Source organism: Danio rerio, chromosome 11 (assembly GCF_049306965.1).
Source record: "Danio rerio strain Tuebingen ecotype United States chromosome 11, GRCz12tu, whole genome shotgun sequence".
NCBI classification, from domain to species: Eukaryota; Metazoa; Chordata; class Actinopteri; order Cypriniformes; family Danionidae; genus Danio; species Danio rerio.
In genome coordinates this window covers 32,925,387-32,947,331 of record NC_133186.1, presented here as the reverse complement: position 1 = coordinate 32,947,331, position 21,945 = coordinate 32,925,387, and the positions used below count along the sequence as shown (strand labels likewise).

Here is a 21,945-nt window from a genome sequence, read left to right as displayed (position 1 = left end):
TGAGTAAAAACAAGGGACAACTTAATTGTTTTTACAAATTTAAGTGGATTGAACATAAAACAATTAAGTTAACTTAATCGATTTGTGTAGGGACAACAGAAGTGAATAGACTGATTTCATGTGGCCGCCACTTTAAACAACAAAATCGAGGCTGTGGTGGCAAGAAACTCGTAAGTATAGCCTGAGTCACATAGGAATGTTGTGTAGCTGGCTGTATATGTTATCAGCTAAGAGAAAGTGACACAAAATTATAATTTCACCGCCTTCCGAATGACCTGAAGGTCCGTTCTGAATGAATAGTGAAAATAAAAGCGATATTGGACCTCATTTTCAGCTAAGTTAAGGGAAACGGCAATAGTTAGGTAACGTTTTCTTTCACAAACACACGTTTTAGATGCCTTTTATCAAACTTAAGTTTAATATAGTAAAAGAATGAGTTGATTAACTTGTCACAACACAAAATTTTGGTACTGAAATAAAAAAATAAAACGTCCCATTTCCCGCTAACATTAAAGGCACTGTTGATACGCTGAGTGCATTCATAAACACTGCTGATTTGCCTTAGTATTCACCAGTGCTCAACAGAAATGGCTGTGATTGGCCGTGAAGGTCATCAGTATACTGCTCTTCACAGATTGCAAACACAGATAGACAGACATTGGATCGTTGTAAAGCCGTGAAGATCAGTCGATTTATCAGCAGCTCATCTGTGTTTGATGTTCTTCACAGCCAATTACAGTAATTTCTGTTGAGCACTGGTGAATACTACGGCAAACCAGCAGTGTCTATGAATGCGCTCAGCGCCGCTTAAAAAGTTCCGCTTGAAAGCTCAGTATTGGGACAACACTATTAAAGACAACACCAGGATGTGCTACAGACGACCTCATTGTTTTATCGCTCACTGGGCTACATAGGCTGAAGCAAAAAAGCGTCTCCATGGGGTTTACCTGCTGCCATGAACTGAAACCTAGGAGGACATTTAAGCATATTACCCTTAAAAGAGATTGTGATGTTGTTAGATGCCTAATCTGCTTTTAATTGTTTGAATTAAACTGAACTGAATGATAATAAAGTCATGTTTACAACATATCTGCATTTTGAAAAAAAAAAAGCGGCATTTGAAATAGCGGCAACAGCTAGAAGTTTGTAGTCCACAGCATGTTGTTGCAATGTTTACAGTGCTAATCCTATACTTCTGGGTTTCTTCCCACCGCAGCCTCGCTTTCATGTTTTAAAATGGCGGCAGCGTAAAATAAGTGAATTGTGTGGAATACAGCATTTTTATAGTGTATATAGTTGTGACAACAGAATTCGCTTTCAAAAAGTTAAAGGGACAGTTCACCCAAAAATAAAAATGACTGGATTCCTGAAACCAGCCATTGACTTCCAAAATATTTTGTTCCCTACTACAGATGTCAATGGCTGCTGGTTCCTAATCTAATTCTGATCTTTCTATTCATCCAATTCTCTTCTTATCCACTGAATATGCAAAAAACCCTTAGTAAAGTATTATTAACTGTCTGTTCAGTATAGTTCGACACACACAGTGTGGATTTAATGAGCATAAAAATAAAGGCTATCACAAAAAATGGCACATGGCAATTCCATTTGTTTGATATCTTGTTTATAGTAACAAAATACTGTTAGTATTATGTCCATATTGCATATGTAAATATGTAAATATGTAAATATGACTGTAGTAAATGCTCATTTAGATATTACGTATTTATCCATGATATGGAATTGATATGCAGTGTGTACAGTATACGACCTCATAGTATTATAATATGGCTGTTTTTAAAGCTGAACTTCTGCATACAACAGATTTACAAAATAATACCAAACACGAAGAATTATCACATTTTAGCAAATCATGTGAAAACCAAATGTTTGATGGTAAGAAAAGAAGAGATGAGGCATGAGTCTGTGTGTCAGACACAGTGAACTGAGAGAGAGTGACAGACGGAGAGAGAAGAAAGATATAAGCACACACCCTGCAAAAAGTGGAGTGAGATAACAACACCAGCCTGTCATAAAGCTTTCTACTTTGGATTTTAAGATGGACGGGTGATAAAAAAGGGACTTAAGCTAAGAAAACTTTCCTGCACGAGTCTTTGAAAGAAGGCTGTATTTCATATTCACTACTGGAACAAGTGGAAAGTGGATTTATTTTTAAGGTACAAGAAATCCCAGATTTAGGTCATTCTCTGTGTGTGGTGGACACCACATTCAAAAGAGGATAGAAAGATCTCCAAAGAGAATTACAGGTTTAGTTACATTTTGTACACTTATATTTTATATATATATATATATATATATATATATATATATATATATATATATATATATATATATATATATATATATATATATATATACTTATTCTGTTCACCAAAGGTATATTTATTTAGGCAATTCTTCAATAAAAAAAACATAATTATTGTGAAATATTACCATTTTGTTTTCTAATTTATATAATAAAATGTTATCTAATCATGTGATGGAAAAAATTCTTCAAAAATTCAACATTCCATTCTTCAAAATATCTTCTTTGGTGTTCAAGAGAATATAGAAATTCCTAAAGGATTGGAACCACTTAAGGGAGAGTAAAATAGTGAGCACATTTTAATTTTTGGGTGAACTATCCCTTTAAGTAAGTTTAATAGAATCTAAGTTGAAATGGCAATGAAAATTAAATTGATTTAACTTAAAAAGAAAAAAATCAAGACAGTAAATGTTACAGTGTAAATATTAACAAAACAGCAAGATGCACTGTAAACCAAAAAAATCCAAGTACAGTGTTCCTGCCATCCTTCATCATGGACCCTTTTCACATTTCCAGGTAAACTTAGAGCGCAGTAAACGAGAGAGGACAACAAATATTTATTTTACAATCCTATTTACTGAAACAATAAATGAAAAACTCTACAATGGTTTTATCAAGACTTTCAGAAAAAGGAATACATTTTGTGAGATAACCATAATGGCAACCAGTAGAGAGTAAAACTTCACATTTTCTGTCTTCTACATCAGGGGAAGACAGAAACTTCTGCATCATTTTTTATGTATGTCAGTGCTGTAAATGTGCCAGAAAGTTTAACCTGGTATTAAAAAAATCAATCTGCTGCATCTGATGCTATAGCTGTGTCTTTAATATAATGTAATTACCCCAGGTGTCGCAATCCAATACAACTAGTAACTATAAGCTACTATAGTAACTATAAAGTATATAGTAACTATAAATGACTATTGTTTCTTTTCAGTAGTTTATGTATAAATATGGTAATTCTCATTGTTTAATAAAATTAAATAGATTTTTGGAAATCACCAGGCGACCCCCCCTTCATTGGCCCGTGACCCCCACTTTGAGAACCACTGCTTTACATACTGCAGATACTGCATTTCAAACACCTCGCACAAGTGGTAATTTTTTTTTTTTTGCAATTTGATGTAAATATAATATAACACATACATAAATAAATATAAATCTAAATATTAAAAATGTCCAAGAATTTGAGATGCTGATGACCTTTAAACACGTCAGAACAGTCTTGTGAAAAGGGTCCCTCATCTTTAATGTCATTATTACCAGATAAATCCAGTCTTCAGTTGATAAGTTCTGATTCATGAACAATAAACATCCTTCTCCTGATTTAATTTATTGAATTAACATTATTCTTATCCAGACCATTTATCATTTTTGACATCTCACAAGCTTATAAACACAACAACCGCACTAAAAGACCTCTGCGAAAAAAAAAAACATCAGTTATCAAATTGCTCTTTTACCTGGACCTCGTGGTCTCTTTACCACCATCAGACCTTTTTTGACCATAACCCACTCCATCTTCAGCATTAGCATGTCAGAGCGTGCTAGAAAGGATAATCTTACCTGTCTCTGAGGTCCGTTGTTATCTGCATCTCTCCGCCGGGGCCGTCCGGAGGGCAGCGAGTGACAGGGTGACTGCGCAGGGCTCTCCATTGACGTGGACTGGCCTTTCCCACTCCTCCTGGATGTCTCTTCCTCCGTCAGTGGTAGCATCCCTCGTGTAGTCCGTTCTCCATGGGACGTTTTGGTTCTGACGGATGGATCGTTCCCTCTGTGTCTCCTCCGATCATCTCCTTCCTCCAGAGGGCGTAATTCCTCCGGCTCCTCATCCGTCGTGCCGGAAGTGGTAGGTTCGGCTCCTGGAAGGTGGTGGAAGTCTCTGAGCTCCATTTCCTTGTCTATGATCACCCACTCTTTGCTGTCGAAGTCCTCTTCTTCTGCGAGCGGGACTGAGCGGATGAAGGCATTGCTGTGGGCTTCCTGGTCCACCGATGCAGAGGCTTCATTACGGCCTCTGCAACCGTCCACCGAGAGCATCTGAGCGGGCTGAGAGGAGTAAACGTGACGAGATGGAGAACCCAGAATGTCCATTCGAGAGCTGAGAAAAGAGACATTTAGGGAAGAAATTGTTTATTGTTGGTTATTTAGGTCAATTATACATGACACAAAGCACACACTGTAGAAAAGAATTCTACTAATCTAAAATTCTACTAATTCTACTAATTCTAAAAGGACAATTCTACTAAAGTAACGAAGAGGTCATTTAAACAGAATATTATTATTATATATATATTATAAATATATATTGTGATGTGTTGGGTTGAATTGTAATTTTTGTTTCATTCTCTGAACTACCGATGACATTTTTTTCCGAGTTTAATGTAAACAATTGAAGCATGTTTTGCTGCATTATGATGGATTAAAACTACAATTGTGGAAAGAAGATATATTGAACTGTATTGGACGTGATGCAGACAGTGAAGATAGATGTGCTGTAGTGAGCTCCACTGACTAGCTTTAATATTCATTGAAAATCCTTCATTAATTTACTTTACTGATAGAATATGATTTAATTCAGACATCAGCGTCAGCGTCGAAAAGGACGTAAACCATGACCAGTTTCTAGCATTGCTAAAACAAGCGATCTCGACACGCTAGACAGCATGGCAGAGGATGTGGAAGATGAAATATCATTGCAGATTTTGTGGAAGGAGATTAAAGGTAGGCAAAAAGAAATCAGCAACAAATTGACCAGATGGCCAGTGATCTCTACACCTGACAAAAGTCTTGTCGTTAATTCCAGTTTTAAGAGCAACAAATAATAACTTGACCTTTAGTAGGTCATACTGAAAAGTGGCAGAAGGTAGATTTTTTAGATGATTCATCTGTTGAACTGCATCCCAATTATCACAAATACTGCAGAAGACCTATTGGAACCTGCATGAACCCAATATTCACAGAAATCAGTCAAGATTGGTAAAGGAACAATCCTAGTTAAATTGTGTGAATAGCAACGTCAACAGCCTGAGGTATCAAGACATTTGTGCTACCCATTACACTGCAAACCACAGGAGAGGGAAAATTCATCAGCAGGATAGCACTCCTCATACTTCAGCCTCCACAAGTTCCTGCAAGCAAAGAAGGCTAAGGTGCTCCAGGATTGGCCTGCCCAGTGACCAGACATGAACATTATTGAGCATTTATGGGGTAAGAAGAAGGAGGAGCCATTGAAGATCAATCTAAATAATCTTGATTAACTCTGGGAATCCTGCAAGAACGCTTTCTTCACCATTCCAGATGACTTTATTATTAAGTTATTTGAGTGATTGCAGATATGTATGAAATATATTTTTCCACTGCACTTTGACTTTATATTCTACACTTTAAATTATTTCTGTTAAGTGACAAGACTTTTGTCTAAGCAAAGTCAGGCCTTACTGTCCTAATTAAATATTTTAAAATCAAGGGTTACATATTTTTTATTTTGGTAAGGTAAGTGTAATCTAGAGGCCTTTGCATTGCATTTTATATAAGCCACTTTTGATGATCAACTAGAATTCAAGCTATTATTTGTTGTTCCTAAAACGTGGATAGGCGACAAGAGTTTTGTCAGGTAGTGTGTACTAAATGACCTATATTGAATCCTCTATGTCAACATTATCTGAACAGATGACTGAGATGGAAACTAGAGAAAGCGACACAGAAGATGACGTAAGAACTCTATTGTACTTGAATGAACATGCATCATCGATGGCAAGCAGAAGGACTTTGACCATCTTTGGGAACCATATACTGTATGAATTGTATGTATATTGTGTGTTTGTAAATATACACTTATTTTTTTAATTATTTTATCATTATTTGTCAAGTCAAACTAATATAGAAGGAGAAAAAAAATCCATCCGCCAGTCGGAGGGAGAGGCGGAAGGACATGCAGTAGTTCGGCATTCACGTAAGGAAAAAGGAAACTGAAACCTAACCAGAACAGAATCTCCGCCAAAACGAAACCTCCGCCAAAGCCGAATCTCCGCCAAAATTGAGCAAAAGAAAGTGCACAACAGTTAAAAAACCATCATCAAGTCCCGGAGTGGCAGCCGGTGAGAACTTTACTTTGGTTATTGCATGAAAATCGTGACTGTCATGTCAGTATTTGAGGGCAAATCAACCGTGAAGCAGCATCTGAGTTCAAGTTCGGCACAGAGGAAAAAGTTGCTCCTACAGTGCTTATCTGCCCGCTGCTTAATTACTTGAAGATACAAATAGTTATTTGCAAACTAGAAAATGTTATAAAGCAGAAATGTATAGTTTTGGTTATTTTGATCATCATTTGAGTGCTGTCTGACTGACGTTAAGATGTTAATTTTCCTCCGTGATTCATATGCATGCATGAGCAGATCACGTGCACATAAGCTGATTGCTGCAGTAGCAAAATTAATCGCATTTCATTTATATGTCTTAAAACTAAATATTTAAGTTCAGTATATTAAACTGTACTGGTGATTGTGCTTTAACAAGTGATAATTCAGTATAATACTTGAAAATACTGTGTGAAAAATCAGACAAAATTTACAAATGTTTGTATATATATGTTTATTTGCAATTTAATTACATATGTTGTATTTTTGTTTATTTTAAAGGTTTTTCACCTTTCAACTTTCAACTTTCAACTTTCTACTTTCAACTTTCCAACGTTATACTTTTTACCTGCCTTTCTGCTGCATTTATGATGCAATAAATGGATGAGTGGAATCCAGTTAAAACTCCCTTGATGATGTGTTTTCCTTTCAAGCGGGAAAACTTGTGCATAAGAGAATAGCTTGACAGTGAAAAACCGGGACCAGTGAAAAACTGGACAGTGAAAAAACGGGAAACCAGGAAAACTGGAAACCTGTTTGACTCAAAAAAGGCAAGTGAGAAGATAATATATTCAATTTGAAGAATAACTGTGAAGAATGGCCACACAGGCGGTAGGAAAGTCACTCGAACAACTAAAAGCAAAAAGGACAGTGGAAAAAAGGGCATTCACACGTCTAGCCAACACTATATTCAAAACTTGTAAAAACATGACAGAGATGGATCTTCAAGACAGTTTAAATAAACTCACAATACAAGCAGAGAAAGTCATGGAAGTAAATGATGATCTTGAAGCAGGCATGATTGCAGAAATAGAGGCAAATCTGGATACAGACCAGTCAGTTGAATTAACAGAACAGCAAAAAGACGACCTCGAGAAGACTGCAAGCGACTGTGAGTTAAAACTGGATGAAGTGAAAGTTCTTCTTCATGAAAGGTTATGGACTAGATATGGGGATGTTGAACTGTCCACGGCACTGCAGGTTGCTGAAGCTGAGAGTGATAGAGTCGAAGCAGTAGATCCAACTGGAAATCATGAAGCATACGATTTCATGCTTAGTCACCTTCAAAATCTGATAAAAAATGCAAAGGAGATGTACAGCAAATGGCAACGGTGCATCCCATCAGGTGATGAGAGAGATTTCAGCCAGAGACAAAGAGGACTCGAAGCAAACATTACCAGGTTAGTGGCAAGGAAAGCTGATTTCATGCAAGCAAGACAAGCTGAGGAGGCTAGGAATATAGCACAAGTCCCAGTGATTTCTACTTACCCCATAGCAACAATTAAGTTGAAACCTGCAACACTACCAAAGTTCTCTGGTAGCAAGAGAGATTTTCACAGATGGAAGAAGGATTGGGAGGCACTCCAAAAGCAGGGTGAGCCCACTGGCTCTAAGGAGGTCAAAAAGGTTCAGTTACTAGACAGTCTTGAAGAAAAGATTGTAAGAGAACTCCGCCTTACCACTTATAATTCTGCTGATGACATTTTTCGTGTCTTGGAAAATCGCTATGGCAACAAGACAGCAATTGCTATCGAAATAGTGGAAGACTTGCAAAAAATTCCTCCCATTAGAAGTCACCAACCACGAAAAATAGTTGAACTAATTCGAGAAGTAGAGAAGGCACTTGGAGATTTGAGTGATCTTGGAAATACTGGCGCCATAAACAACCCACTGGTAACAAAGTCGATAGAAGGAAAACTTCCTGAAAGTTTAAAAAAGGAATGGCTTATTCACGTATCTGCCCAACAGAGTGCAGTCACACCAGATAATCGATTTGACTACCTTTTGGATTTCCTCAAAAAGCAAGAGAACATCTACGAGCAATTGGAACAATTAAGACTTGAAGAACCTAACAGAAAGGATGTGCGAAATGAACCTAAATGGGCAAAAACAAAGTCTACAAAATCAAACACTGACCAGGCTGGTTGTGTAGTCTGTGGTGATGCTAAGCATAAATGGAAACTCTACTTCTGTAAGCAGTTCCGGGCATCGAAATTAGTAGATAAAAAGGCTGCAGTAAGTGCACTCGGAGCTTGTAAAAAATGCCTTGAGGTCCATGAGCAGTATTCATTCTGCAAACGAAACTACTTGTGCAAAAGCCAAGACTGTGAAGATGAGGGTGCCCCTGAGCATCACTACTATTTATGCCCTAATGCTAAAAGAGAGGAGAAACGTGCTGACCAAAAAAAGAGCAAACTTTGTCCGGAAACGGAGAAATGTGTAAAAGACTACACTAGAGATCAGCAAGATTTTCTCAGCAGACTTTCACCAGAATTAGCACAGCAGTGTAGAAATGTGTTCTCAAACACTACAGCAAGAGTGTTCAATGTGACAAAGGAAAAGCCAGGTTTACTAGCACAAAGTGGACTGCTAGAATTGCCTGTAATCATGATGCTTCTAAATGTGACAGCCAATGCTGGTCAAAAGATTGGGACATTAATTGATTTGGCATCAGACACTAATTACATAACGCACAGCGCTGCTGATCGTCTGAACCTAAAAGGAGAAAAGATAACTCTTGTAATCCATGGAGTTGGTGGCATGAAGGTTCGGATGAAGACTAAACGTTATCTTCTGAAAATAAGGGTGAGAACCTCCCAGGGAACCTTCAAGTCCCACCAATTGGCGTGCTATGGGTTGGAAAGCATCGCTGAAATTAATAACACAGTGCAACCGAACCAACTGAAAAAATTGTTTCCAGACATACCTCTTGCCGAACTTGCAAGGCCAAAAGTAGTTGACCTGCTTATAAGCCATCGAGAAGGACAGTTGGCTCCACAGAGGATCAGAATTGTTGGAGACCTGGTATTGTGGGATGGTCCACTTGGAAAGACGATTGGAGGAACTCATCCTGAGCTTTTCGAAGATGTGACTGTATCTGCCTACCGGTCCAAGACTCATTTTGCACGATCAATGAGATTGGCTGCTGTTAAATATGAGGAAGTAACTGAGTACAGTCCACCAAACAAACCACTAGCCAGACTCCATGAATCAAGCGTCTCAACCAGTACTCGAGACTTTCTTGAATGGTGGAAGTGGGATTCCATTGGTGCAGCATGTGAGCCAAAGTGTGGGGGTTGTCGCTGCGGGAATTGTCAACCTGGTGGAAAAGAAATGTCTCTTGCTGAGGAGAGGGAGCTGGAGTTAGTAAAAGAAGGTCTCACTTATGTCATGGAGGACAAACACAGCAATGAGCCACATTGGCATGCTAAATATCCTTGGATACAGGACCCAACTTCCTTACCAGACAACAGGCGTGCAGTTGAGGCTACATTTCTGCATACAGAGAAGCAGTTGGCCAAAGATCCTCAGTGGAAAGCAGCTTATAGTGCCCAAGTGAAAGACATGCTTGACAGAGGGGCTGCAGTTAAGCTACCTGAAAGTTCAATTGCTAATTGGGCTGGACCTGTATGGTACGTGAGTCATCTCATCGCTCCAAACCCTCACTCAGTCACAACCCCAGTGAGACTCGTTTGGAATAGCAGCCAGAGATTTAGAGGTGTCAGCATGAATGACCTGTTAATTAAAGGACCAGACGTTCTAAACCAGATACGTGCTGTTCTGCTGAGATTCAGAAGTGGAGTGTATGCTGCATTGGGGGATATTAAGAAAATGTACAACTCTGTTTGGTTGGAGGACCAAGAAGTACATTTGCACAGATTCCTTTGGCGAGACACGGAGAATGAGGAGCTGGGAGAATACGCAATCACAAGAGTCAATATTGGAGACAAACCAGCAGGGTGCATTGCGCAACTGGCAATGCATGAAACTGCTAATTTGCCATCCTTTGCTCACCTTGAAGAGGAACGACGGGTAATCCAACATGACAGCTATGTTGATGATATTCTCACATCTCACAATGACCTTGACCAGCTACAGTCCATTGTGGCAAACACAGAGTTGATCTTGAAAGCTGGAGGATTTCATCTGAAACCATGGGTCTTCTCAGGTCAAAGTGGGAGGGAAAAGTCTGATGATAAGAGCTGTAAGATAAAGGAAAAGGTTATGGTTCTGCCAAACCAATTGCTTGATGATGACAACAAAGCACTTGGCCTAGGCTACTCTGTGGAAGACGACAAGTTGTATGTGATGACAGCCATCAATTTTTCAAAAAGAAAAAAGAAAATTAGACTTGGACAAAACCTAACACAGGAGCAAGTTAGAGCCCAAACACCAAATCCACTGACAAGAAGAGAGCTCTTGAGTCAGGTATCAGGGGTATATGATCCAGTAGGCTTAGTGACTCCAGCCAAACAAAAGGGAGCAATTCTGGTTCGCAGAGCTTTTCAAGAAGCAAAGAATACAAGACTTCAAGTCAATGAAACTTGGGATGTTGCTCTCTCAGATGACCTTAGAGAAGATGCTATCAAACTCTTTGAGGAATACATCCAACTAGGCCAAATTAAATTCACAAGAGCCATAACACCTCCAGAATTTGAAGGACACCCCTGGGCAATAACCTTTTCTGACGGAAGTGAAAACACTTATGGTGCTGTAATGTACTTGAGATGGGACTCAAAACAGGGCCCAGCAATCAGGCTTGTGGAGTCCAAAGCTAAGCTGACTCCTTTAGACCAAAAAGGAGATGCTATCAAGGCAGAGGTGTGCGGAGCTGTGTTCACCTCACGTTTGCGAAAGTACTTTGAGCAGCACAGCCGAATTCAAGTGGAGAGATGGTTCCATTTAGTTGATAGCCAAACAGTACTTGGTGCTATACAACGTGAAAGCTATGGCTACAAAACATTCTTCGCCAATCGGATCGGGGAGATACAAGGAATCACAAAAGCGCAAGAGTGGTGGTGGATACCAGGCCCACAAAACATTGCTGATGTGATAACTAGAGGAGCTAGCCCTCAAAATCTCGATGAAAGTTCAGAGTGGCAAAATGGGCCAAGATTCCTGAGCTTACCAGTAGATGAATGGCCAATCAAGTCAGCTAAAGACTTAGCTATCACTGCCCGAGAAAGCATTAACGAACTTCAAAAGAAAGCGTTTGCAGCTGTATTGACAAGGTCAAAAACAAAGCAAAAGGAGCCGACCATGGAGTCGAAACCAATTGAGAGCCCCAACCTAGTTCGAGCGGAACAAAAAAGACCACCAGCAGGCTTAGCTGTCCTTAACTTGTGTGACATAAAGCGGTTCAGTGACCTGTCACGACTGGTTAAAACAATAGCATGGGTTTGGAGAGCTGCAAAGAAGTTTCTCGGCAAAAAACGGACTGTAAATAAACCAAAGTGGGAGGCAGTCTTGTCATTAGGAACCATTTCAGTAAGAGAAAGAGAAGATGCTCTACGAGATATTTTTCTTGCTGAGCAGGATGGGGTGACCTTTCCAAACACCACTAAAGAGAGGTTAGTTGTCTTTAAAGATCCAGACTCTGGATTGTTGGTCTGCGGTGGTAGGGTGCAGGTCTTTCAAGATGATCAGCTGAGTGTTCCAATTCTTCCTTCCAATTCATGGATTTCCACATTACTAGCTCAAGAATCTCACAAGGAGAGCCACGGAGGCTTGGCTGAGACTCTGCTTAGAATGCGAAGGAGAGCCTGGGTATTAAAAGGCAGAAGAATAGCACAAAAAGTTGTAGACAGCTGTGTACAATGTAGGAAGAACAAAGCAAAAAAGTGTCAGCAAGTAATGGGTGATCTTCCTTTAGAAAGAACCCAACCAGCTGCACCTTTCGAGTTCACAGCATTGGATCTTTTCGGACCTTACCATGTGAAAGATGATGTCAAGAAAAGAGTCTTGCTGAAGGTCTGGGGTGTTGTTTTTTGTTGTATGTCGAGCAGGGCAATCCATACAGAACTGGTTAACTCTCAGTCAACCGAAGGTTTCTTACTGGCCTTTCAAAGATTTGCTACAATTAGAGGCTATCCCAGAAAGATTTTTTCAGATCCTGGTACCAATTTCATTGGAGCAAGACCAGTTTTGCAAGATCTGTACCAATTCCTGGAGGGAATTGACAAATCTACCCTGGAGGAAACAGCAGTAAAACATGGAACTGAGTGGATCTGGAAGATTCACCCAGCTGATTCCCCACATAGAAATGGAGCTGCTGAAGCTGCAGTGCGCATTATCAAGAGGGCACTCCAAAACTGCGGAGGGGAGTCCACCCTCACATACAGTGAAATGCATACAGCCCTTCAAATAGCAGCTAATCTTGCTAATGAGCGACCAATCGATGCCAGGGCACAAACTCAGGAAGGCTGCATTCAATATGTAACGCCAAATTCGCTATTGCTCGGACGAGCGTCTCAAAGTGGTGACATTAAAACTTTTGACTTTTCCAGCTATCCCTTCAAAAGACTCCAAGCAATGCAGTCATTGGTAAATAAGTTTTGGGAACGTTGGAGCCAGCTTGCAGGTCCTAATTTGTTCATAAGGAGCAAGTGGCACACCACGCACAGAAATGTCGCAATTGGAGATATTGTCTGGATCGCAGATCAGAATGCACTCAGAGGACAATTCAAGCTTGGCAGAGTAATCAGTGTCAATCCAGACAGTAAAGGTGTCGTAAGAGATGTAAATATACGAACATTCCCAAGTTACCCTGTTCTGATCACAAAACCATCTAAAGCAAGGGCAAATTCTTCGGAGTCCAAAATCGGTCGAGAGAAGATCCCGAGTACTGTCCTTCACAGAGATGTCAGACGGCTAGTTGTTCTACTTTCTGCAGAGGAACAAAAGAGTAAATAATTCAGAGAACATCCTTTTGAAAGCTAAAAGTAATCGAACTAAATAGTTTGCCTTCAAAGAGATGCGATTTCCTCTTTATCCCAAGAAAATCGAGTGGGAGGTGTCAAGTCAAACTAATATAGAAGGAGAAAAAAAATCCATCCGCCAGTCGGAGGGAGAGGCGGAAGGACATGCAGTAGTTCGGCATTCACGTAAGGAAAAAGGAAACTGAAACCTAACCAGAACAGAATCTCCGCCAAAACGAAACCTCCGCCAAAGCCGAATCTCCGCCAAAATTGAGCAAAAGAAAGTGCACAACAGTTAAAAAACCATCATCAAGTCCCGAAGTGGCAGCCGGTGAGAACTTTACTTTGGTTATTGCAAGAAAATCGTGACTGTCATGTCAGTATTTGAGGGCAAATCAACCGTGAAGCAGCATCTGAGTTCAAGTTCGGCACAGAGGAAAAAGTTGCTCCTACAGTGCTTATCTGCCCGCTGCTTAATTACTTGAAGATACAAATAGTTATTTGCAAACTAGAAAATGTTATAAAGCAGAAATGTATAGTTTTGGTTATTTTGATCATCATTTGAGTGCTGTCTGACTGACGTTAAGATGTTAATTTTCCTCCGTGATTCATATGCATGCATGAGCAGATCACGTGCACATAAGCTGATTGCTGCAGTAGCAAAATTAATCGCATTTCATTTATATGTCTTAAAACTAAATATTTAAGTTCAGTATATTAAACTGTACTGGTGATTGTGCTTTAACAAGTGATAATTCAGTATAATACTTGAAAATACTGTGTGAAAAATCAGACAAAATTTACAAATGTTTGTATATATATGTTTATTTGCAATTTAATTACATATGTTGTATTTTTGTTTATTTTAAAGGTTTTTCACCTTTCAACTTTCAACTTTCAACTTTCTACTTTCAACTTTCCAACGTTATACTTTTTACCTGCCTTTCTGCTGCATTTATGATGCAATAAATGGATGAGTGGAATCCAGTTAAAACTCCCTTGATGATGTGTTTTCCTTTCAAGCGGGAAAACTTGTGCATAAGAGAATAGCTTGACATTATTTATTTTTTAATGTTTCAATTTATTATTATTCTTTATTATCTATGTAGTTTTTTTTTGTTATGTAATTTCAACAGCCGCTTCGAATATTATCACTCCATTAAATGAGTGTTATCAGTGGTTATAAGCTGATATGGGCCAGTAGGGGCCTTCTGCGCCTACTAGTAGGCTGTTATCATCCATCCTCATGGTTAATCAAGTATAGATTACATACGGCTGCTGCCAGAAGTTAACAAGAATTATTTATATAATTTATTATTAATTTCCCATTAATTTTATTTTATTAACGTCTACCACTGCCCCAATCCTAAACCCAACCGTCACAGTAATGTAAAAACAAATCTGGAGTCTTCTCTATTAGTATAACTGATTAACCACGAGAATTATTTATATTTTTTTATTAAATTTCCCATTAATTGTATTTTATTAACATCTACCCCTACCAAAACCCTAAACCCAACCGTCACAGTAATGTAAAAACAGCTCTGGATGTGGAGCCTTCTCTATTAGTATAGCTGATTAACCATGTGGATGGATGATAACTGCCCCACTGGCCCATATCTATCAAATAACCACTGATAACGGCCATTCAATCGAGTGATAACATTCAAAGCGGTTGATTTCAATATGGAATCGTGTGCTGTTCTGTATGCTGCATTGTTATTATACGCCTAGTTGTTGGAAAAATAATCTATAGATATATTTCATATACATTTCATTTATTATATTACATAAATATTACACTTAAAGCATTTAAATATATTTTTAGAAAATATGATGCCAATGTTTTAACTTCAGAGGACTAAGAAATCAATAATTAGAGAAACAACAGTAAATCACCACGAATGAAAACATGTTGCCAGACCTTTACAAAATAAAACAAATATTAGAAAGTAAAGCTGCGACCCACCGTTGGCCGTAACCGTCCCGTCCATCAGCAGCAGACATGCGATCAGATTCAGGACTGTTGACCCGTCGGTACCTGATCGAGTGAACCTGCATCCCTGGAGAGTCCAAACCTCCCCTTTGTGGCGAAACAGGACACACACCCCGGCTACCGTCCTCTTCTTGACCTCCCTAAAACATACAACCAGAGTGATTTATAAAACTGTAAATGAACTAAATGTTTGATTAGCTTTTAAACGTGTGTAGTTGCATTTGAGTGGACTTTATTCACTGGCACCTTTCCAAGGTTAATCCTGAGTTTGTTGCGGTTGAAGTCTGTCTCCTCCCATCCGTCTGCATCTGTGGGCATCTGGCTGCCATCAACTGGCCGTCCAGAGGGAATTGGAGGGGCGTTTTCCTGGTCACTAAGGTGCTCATCCTGTACAACATCATCTGTGTTTTCCCTTGGAAGGTCACCTGGCATCGGGGTCACATTTATAACCCTGAGGGACCAAGAAAAGAAAAATCAATATTATTTCAAAAGGAGAAAAAAAAATGATCAAGGTGACCCAGAATGGCCTTGTTTTTGTGGAAATCAAAGGTTGAAGTCAAAATTATTAGCCCTAATCTGGAACCACTAGTGCAGGGGTCGGCAACCCGTGGCTCTAGAGCCGCATGCGGCTCTTTAGCGCTGCCCTAGTGGCTCCCTGGAACTTTTTCAAAAAATGTTTGAAAATGGAAAACGATGAGGGAGGTAAATATATTTTTTGTTTTAATATGGTTTCTATAGGAGGACAAACAATCTTAACGTTTTCCAATGCTGTAAAAGTGTGTAGAATATTTAATTTCAACATTTCTGTCAACGAAGATTTGCGTCATAGCCTGCGACACACGTTTCTATCAGCAGGGCGGGATGCCAGGCAGGTAGCTGTTGTAAACAAACCGGCGGCTGTGTGATGCGCCATGGAGCGCAAGCTGTCTTTGCCAAAGATGTACAGCGGGGCACGCTTTCTCATTTTCCCTCCCTGAGAGAATTCAAAGAAGCCCATCTCGATCACTCACTCAACGGTGATTATTTACAAGGTGCGATCGTTGATATGCAAACTGCATTTGGGAGCAGACTTTGCGAGTTGCGAAAGGAAAAAACGAGACTGTCTTTCCTTGACACACACCCCTGGAGATTGACCCTTCCTTGTTGAACACATTCCCAGGAATGACTCGAGCTGATCTTGAAATGGAAATGGCAGGCTGCGTTTTATTGCACTGTTTGTTGCTCAGATAAGGGGCACGTTGTGCACGTTCATTTTGATGTTGTTTTTTTGAATCCTCAAAATAAAAATAAAAAACATTAAAAAATCTGATTTCTTTATTGCATTTCTTTAATTTCATCAAAGCAAAACATAATGCAATAATATTGTAATGAAGTTAAACTTGAACATTAAACATAATGCATTAATATTGTAATGAAGTTAAACTTGATCATTAAACATAATGCATTAATATTGTAATGAAGTTAAACTTGATCATTAAACATAATGCATTAATATTGTAATGAAGTTAAACTTTATCATTAAACATAATTCATTAATATTGTAATAAAGTAAACTTGATAATTAAACATAATGCATTAATATTGTAATGAAGTTAAACTTGATCATTAAACAATTCATTAATATTGTAATGAAGTTAAACTTGAACATTAAACATAATTCATTAATATACTGTAATTAAGTTAAACTTGAGACGGCATCGTACAACAGAGTAGTCACGTGGCGCGTCATTTTCTACAGGATGCACTGCAGGGAAATGAACATTTAACCATAAAGGCTCAGTAAGTATTTGTAGCCAACGAAGTCATTTTTATAGTATGCTAATATAGCTAATTTAAATACATACAGCATGTGTTGCCATCATTATAAGGCTTATATAAAGCTTTTAATTTTTTGCGGCTCCAGACATATTTGTTTTTGTTTTTTTTGGTCCAATATGGCTCTTTCAACATTTTGGGTTGCCGACCCCTGCACTAGTGCATTGAAAAAGAAAATGGAAGGTGGAACTAGAGATTGAATTACAGAAGACATGTGGCAATCTGTTTAATATAATATTCACTCATCTTCAATTTGTTTAAAACATAGAGTTATACAGTTTAAAGTAGTACACAGATTGCATTGGTCCAAAGTGAAACTAGCAAAATTTTATCCGAATATAGAGCCTAATTGTGACTGATGTAATATTGAGCCAGCTACAATGTCTCATATGTTTTGGGTTTGTTCAAAATTAAAGGATTTCTGGCAGCTAATATTCAAATTTCTTTCTGACACTTAAATACCTACAGTGCATAGAACCTAAGGTCATAATTTCATTATTTGGTATCACACCACAGTCCTTATGTTTTAAATGAAGTAATATAAATGTGATTGCCTTTACTACGCTTTTAGCTAGAACAGAGTATATACAGGAATCAGACAGTGAAATTCAATACCTTTTTAAGACTCTTTCCATACATTTTAAGACCTTATAACCACTTTAGGTTTTAACTGAAAACACTTGCGAGATTTTAACTTATAGTATATTTACTAAATTTTAATGTAAGAAACTAATCCAAAACTAAAACATTATTCATATACTGAATAAAAATCTATTAAATTTGTGCCTATAGCGCTGCAGAAATAATGGTGTTGCCTTGATTTACAGTAAACAAAGCAGCATGAAGTCCAATCTAGTAGGATTTCATTGATTTTATGAACTACACCGCATCCTGATATATGCAGATTTAATTCAGGCATAGCATACAACCATTCATTGCATAATCAAAAATTATATCAAATTTAATATCTTGCAAAATATTAATTAAGAGTTTTTAATACTTTTTAAGAGCCTTAAATTTCTCTACATTGACTAATTAACTTTTAATAATTTTCAAGGCTCCGCGGACACCCTGTAGAAGGTTAATATTGTTCAAGTGGAAGGAAAAATTTCCTCCAACCTTTAAGCAATGGCTTATGGATGAATACGATATACTGTAAGAGGTTGTACTGATATGTTTTTTCTCACTTGACAACCTGTTTTAGATCACATAAAGAAGATAAAGCCTTCAGTTACTTTAGAATGTAAAAACCTTACTGTTTTTTATTTTATTTTTCCTTTTCTTTCATTTTATATTTAAGAGTACAATATATTTAACTTGATATTATTATTTACTTGTATTTTATTTTAATATTATTCATTTATTTTTATACAACCTATATATATATACATATGTGATGGGTTTTATTTGTTCATTGTTTTATTTGTGCATGTTTTATATTTAACATGTTCAATAAAAAATATTAGCCCTCTTTTAATTTGATTTCTTTTTCAAATATTTCCCAAATGATGTTAAATAGAGCATGGAAATTTTTCAAAGTATTTCCTATAAAAAAAAATTTTCTTTTTCTGGAGAAAGTCTTAATTGTTTTTTTTTTTTTGGCTAAAATGTAATAAGTTTTAGCTGCTTGAATCATTTAAATGTCAATATTATTAGCCCCCTTTAGCAATATATATATATATTTTTTGGATTATCTACAGACCAGAGACGTTGCTTGACAAAAAGCTCTACTGGGGCAAGGTCCTTCTCAAACAACAAAACAATATAGTTTTTTGAGCAATAAAAAATATTTATTATAAATAAATAAAAGTATTATTATTATTAATATACAATTATTATTCTAAATAAACAACAGAAATGATCCTAAATGTAACTGGAAAACACAACTGGAGCGATATGCTAAAATCATTTAAGAAATATTTTGCATAAATATTAATTTCAATATCATTAAATTCTAAGGAAAACAAAAAAAGATGTTTCATAGAATTATCTGTTGTCTTAGACTTGACACATGGCAGAGTTTTATCATCCCTTCTTTTTGCTTCATACAAAAGAAATCTATCAGGAGCCATGCTTAGTCTAAATAAGATTAAATCATACACCGCTGGTTTCACCAAGCATGAACAATACACACTTTTTCTTTACTAGATTTAAACTGGAAGCAGAGCAGGGCATCATCAACAAGCAGGAGCAGTGTGTGAGGTGTGTGAGTATGGTTTTCAGTGCGCATGCGTCGGTTTTCTTTTTGATGAAACTACATTGCTTTCACCAGCATTGGTTTGGTTGCACATAGAGAATAACGTCCTAATTTAGGATCACACTTGCAAGTGTGTTTACAAAGTAAATTGTATCTCAAAGCCTTTACTCTGGCACTGGCGATTTTTACCACGACACATATTGAGTGCAGCTGTCATCATGGCAAAGATAAAATGAGTATATAAAATAAAATGAGTTATTAAAACGATTATGTTTAAAAATATGTTGTAAAAATCGTCTCTCCGTTAAACAGAAATTGAGGGAAAACATATTTATTGCCAGTAGCAGTGCAGGAATGACGAACTTCACCTTTACAGAACGATTTTTTATAAATGTCACCCAGAGCTTTCGAAACACAGTGTCAGAAGGGAAGGGGAACTCCTTTAAAAGTCATCAAACATTTTTGTTTTTCATGGTAAAATGTTCTTCTTGTCCTGGAGCTACACAACCACTGCTTTTCTAGAACTGTGACAGACTAAAACAACTCACTGACATTTCCATGGGAATTTAGTTTTTTCTCTTCTAAATAAGTCGTCCAAAAAGCTCTGGATGTTCCTCATGTGATACATGCAATAGATTTATCAGTATGCAAATTAAACACAACAAAAATGATAACTGATTTAATCTTGTCTCTTGTTTTTTTTGTTGTTTGTGTATTTCAGACTGCTCATGCCTTTCACCCATCTGTAAGGCTTTTATGTGACAATATGCGACGAGTATCCGAGTCCCCTGAGATGCTGTTTGTGAATTATTGAGGGATTTGTCAAGTGATACATAAGTGTGTGTTACTGTGTTAGTAAACACAAAAGATTTTATTTTTTTATATTATTTTTTACCAATAAAGCAAGCCAGAAAGAGAGACAGAGAGAGAGAGACAGAGAGAGATAGAAAGAGAGAAATATAATTATATTGCAATGCGAAACTCAGAATTTTCCTCAGTTTCAGTCACTACATGACAATGAAAAATGAACAATTCTACTAGGTGTATACCATACATATTCATTTCTATATTATTCTATATTATATTATAGTTATTATTATTTTCATCAATATTTTTATACTGACTTTTTTCCCCTGCTATGTACACTTTGGCAATATGTAGGGAGAGTAGACCAATAAAATCATGAGTGATGCACTTCTATACACCACACACCTACATAGATACATACTGAATTCTAGATTGTTGTAAACTAATCCTAAAATGTTTATTGTTAAATATATTGCTTATTATTATTATTATTATTATTATTATTTATTATTCATTCATTCATTCATTTTCTTTTCAGCTAAGTCCCTTTATTAATCAAGGGTCGTCACTGCAGAATGAACCGCCAACTTATCCAGAACATGTTTTACGCAGCGGATGCCCTTACAGCCGCAACCCAACACTCTTGCACACACTCATATACACTACGACCAATTTAGCTTATCCAATTTACCTGAAACCCACACAAACACAGATAGAACATGCAAACTCCACACAGAAATGCTAAATGACCCAGCCAGGGCTCGAACTAGCGACCGTCTTGCTGTGAGCCGATTGAGCTGCACACTGTGCCACTGTGATGTCCTATTTATTAATATTGTTTTTTTTTTAAATAATGTACTTATTATAATTATATTATAATATACTTTTTAGGTACTAATATGTACCCTTGAGGTATTAATGTGGACCTTTAAGGTACAAATTTGTACCTTTTGAAAAGGTACCACCCCAGTGACAGCTCGTGTACCTTTATTTCTGAGTGTACTATATCATATGTTTTCATGTTTTATTCAGTGTAAACATTACAAATGCTTTGGCAAAACATTTGTCCGGCCAAAATAGAAAGTTTGAATTGAATTGAATAGAATTGAACTGAATTGAACTGAGAAAGAGAGAGAAATACAGCAAAATACAATACAAATTGTTACGTTTCATGTTAGTTTTGTGTATATTTTCCTCACCATCCTCTCTCCGCTTCTCACTCCACTCTTATGTTGCTTATTGGTTCAATTAACTGTCTATCATCGTTATTACAGTGCCAGTTCCACCAATCCTTGGATGAGCCGAGAGGATTAAAAAATTTGCCAGGGGAGTATTTCGTAAAACCCTCGTTAACCAACTAAGTTTGCAAGTTCTAAAAACGAAACTTTGAAAGTACATGTCAACTTACTCTAACCCTATCCCAAGATGTAGATGCAATGTAAATTAAATTCAACAAACGGACCATCAAAGTAAAGTGTGACCTTGAATTGAATTGAGTTGAGTTGAATTGAATAGAGTTGAATTAAAAGAGAGCAAATGAGACTAGCTAAAACTAGCGGCAAAATATGTACACCCTACATACCATAAGAAATGGTTAATGTAAAATCATGTATCTTATTTAATTAATCAAGACTTTTTATTATTATTATTATTGTAATTGTTATGATTATCAAATGTATTATTATGTATTATCATTTATTTCTTATTTACTGTATATTTTATTTATTTGATGATGTTAATAATTACAT

General features: G+C 37.2%; 2 protein-coding genes across 8 annotated transcripts in view; one reads left to right on the top strand and one right to left on the bottom strand.

Annotated features, from left to right (window-relative positions):
- The window catches only part of ttbk1a (tau tubulin kinase 1a), a 64,694-nt gene that overhangs the window by 17,539 nt on the left and 25,210 nt on the right, over nucleotides 1-21,945 (bottom strand). For all 7 annotated transcript variants that reach the window (XM_068224370.1, XM_073916891.1, XM_009306130.5 and 4 more), the window contains 3 exons: nucleotides 15,625-15,829; nucleotides 15,352-15,518; nucleotides 3,893-4,427 (listed from right to left, as the gene is read on the bottom strand). In XM_068224370.1, coding sequence (XP_068080471.1) covers nucleotides 3,893-4,427; nucleotides 15,352-15,518; nucleotides 15,625-15,829 — 907 coding nt within the window. The remainder of the gene's footprint in view (nucleotides 1-3,892; nucleotides 4,428-15,351; nucleotides 15,519-15,624; nucleotides 15,830-21,945) is intronic.
- LOC110440103 (uncharacterized) lies at nucleotides 6,276-14,379 on the top strand. The gene is made up of 2 exons (XM_021479864.3): nucleotides 6,276-6,426; nucleotides 6,967-14,379. Exon 2 carries the CDS (start codon nucleotides 7,282-7,284, stop codon nucleotides 13,375-13,377), a length of 6,096 nt encoding a protein of 2,031 aa, XP_021335539.1. The 5' UTR covers nucleotides 6,276-6,426; nucleotides 6,967-7,281; the 3' UTR covers nucleotides 13,378-14,379.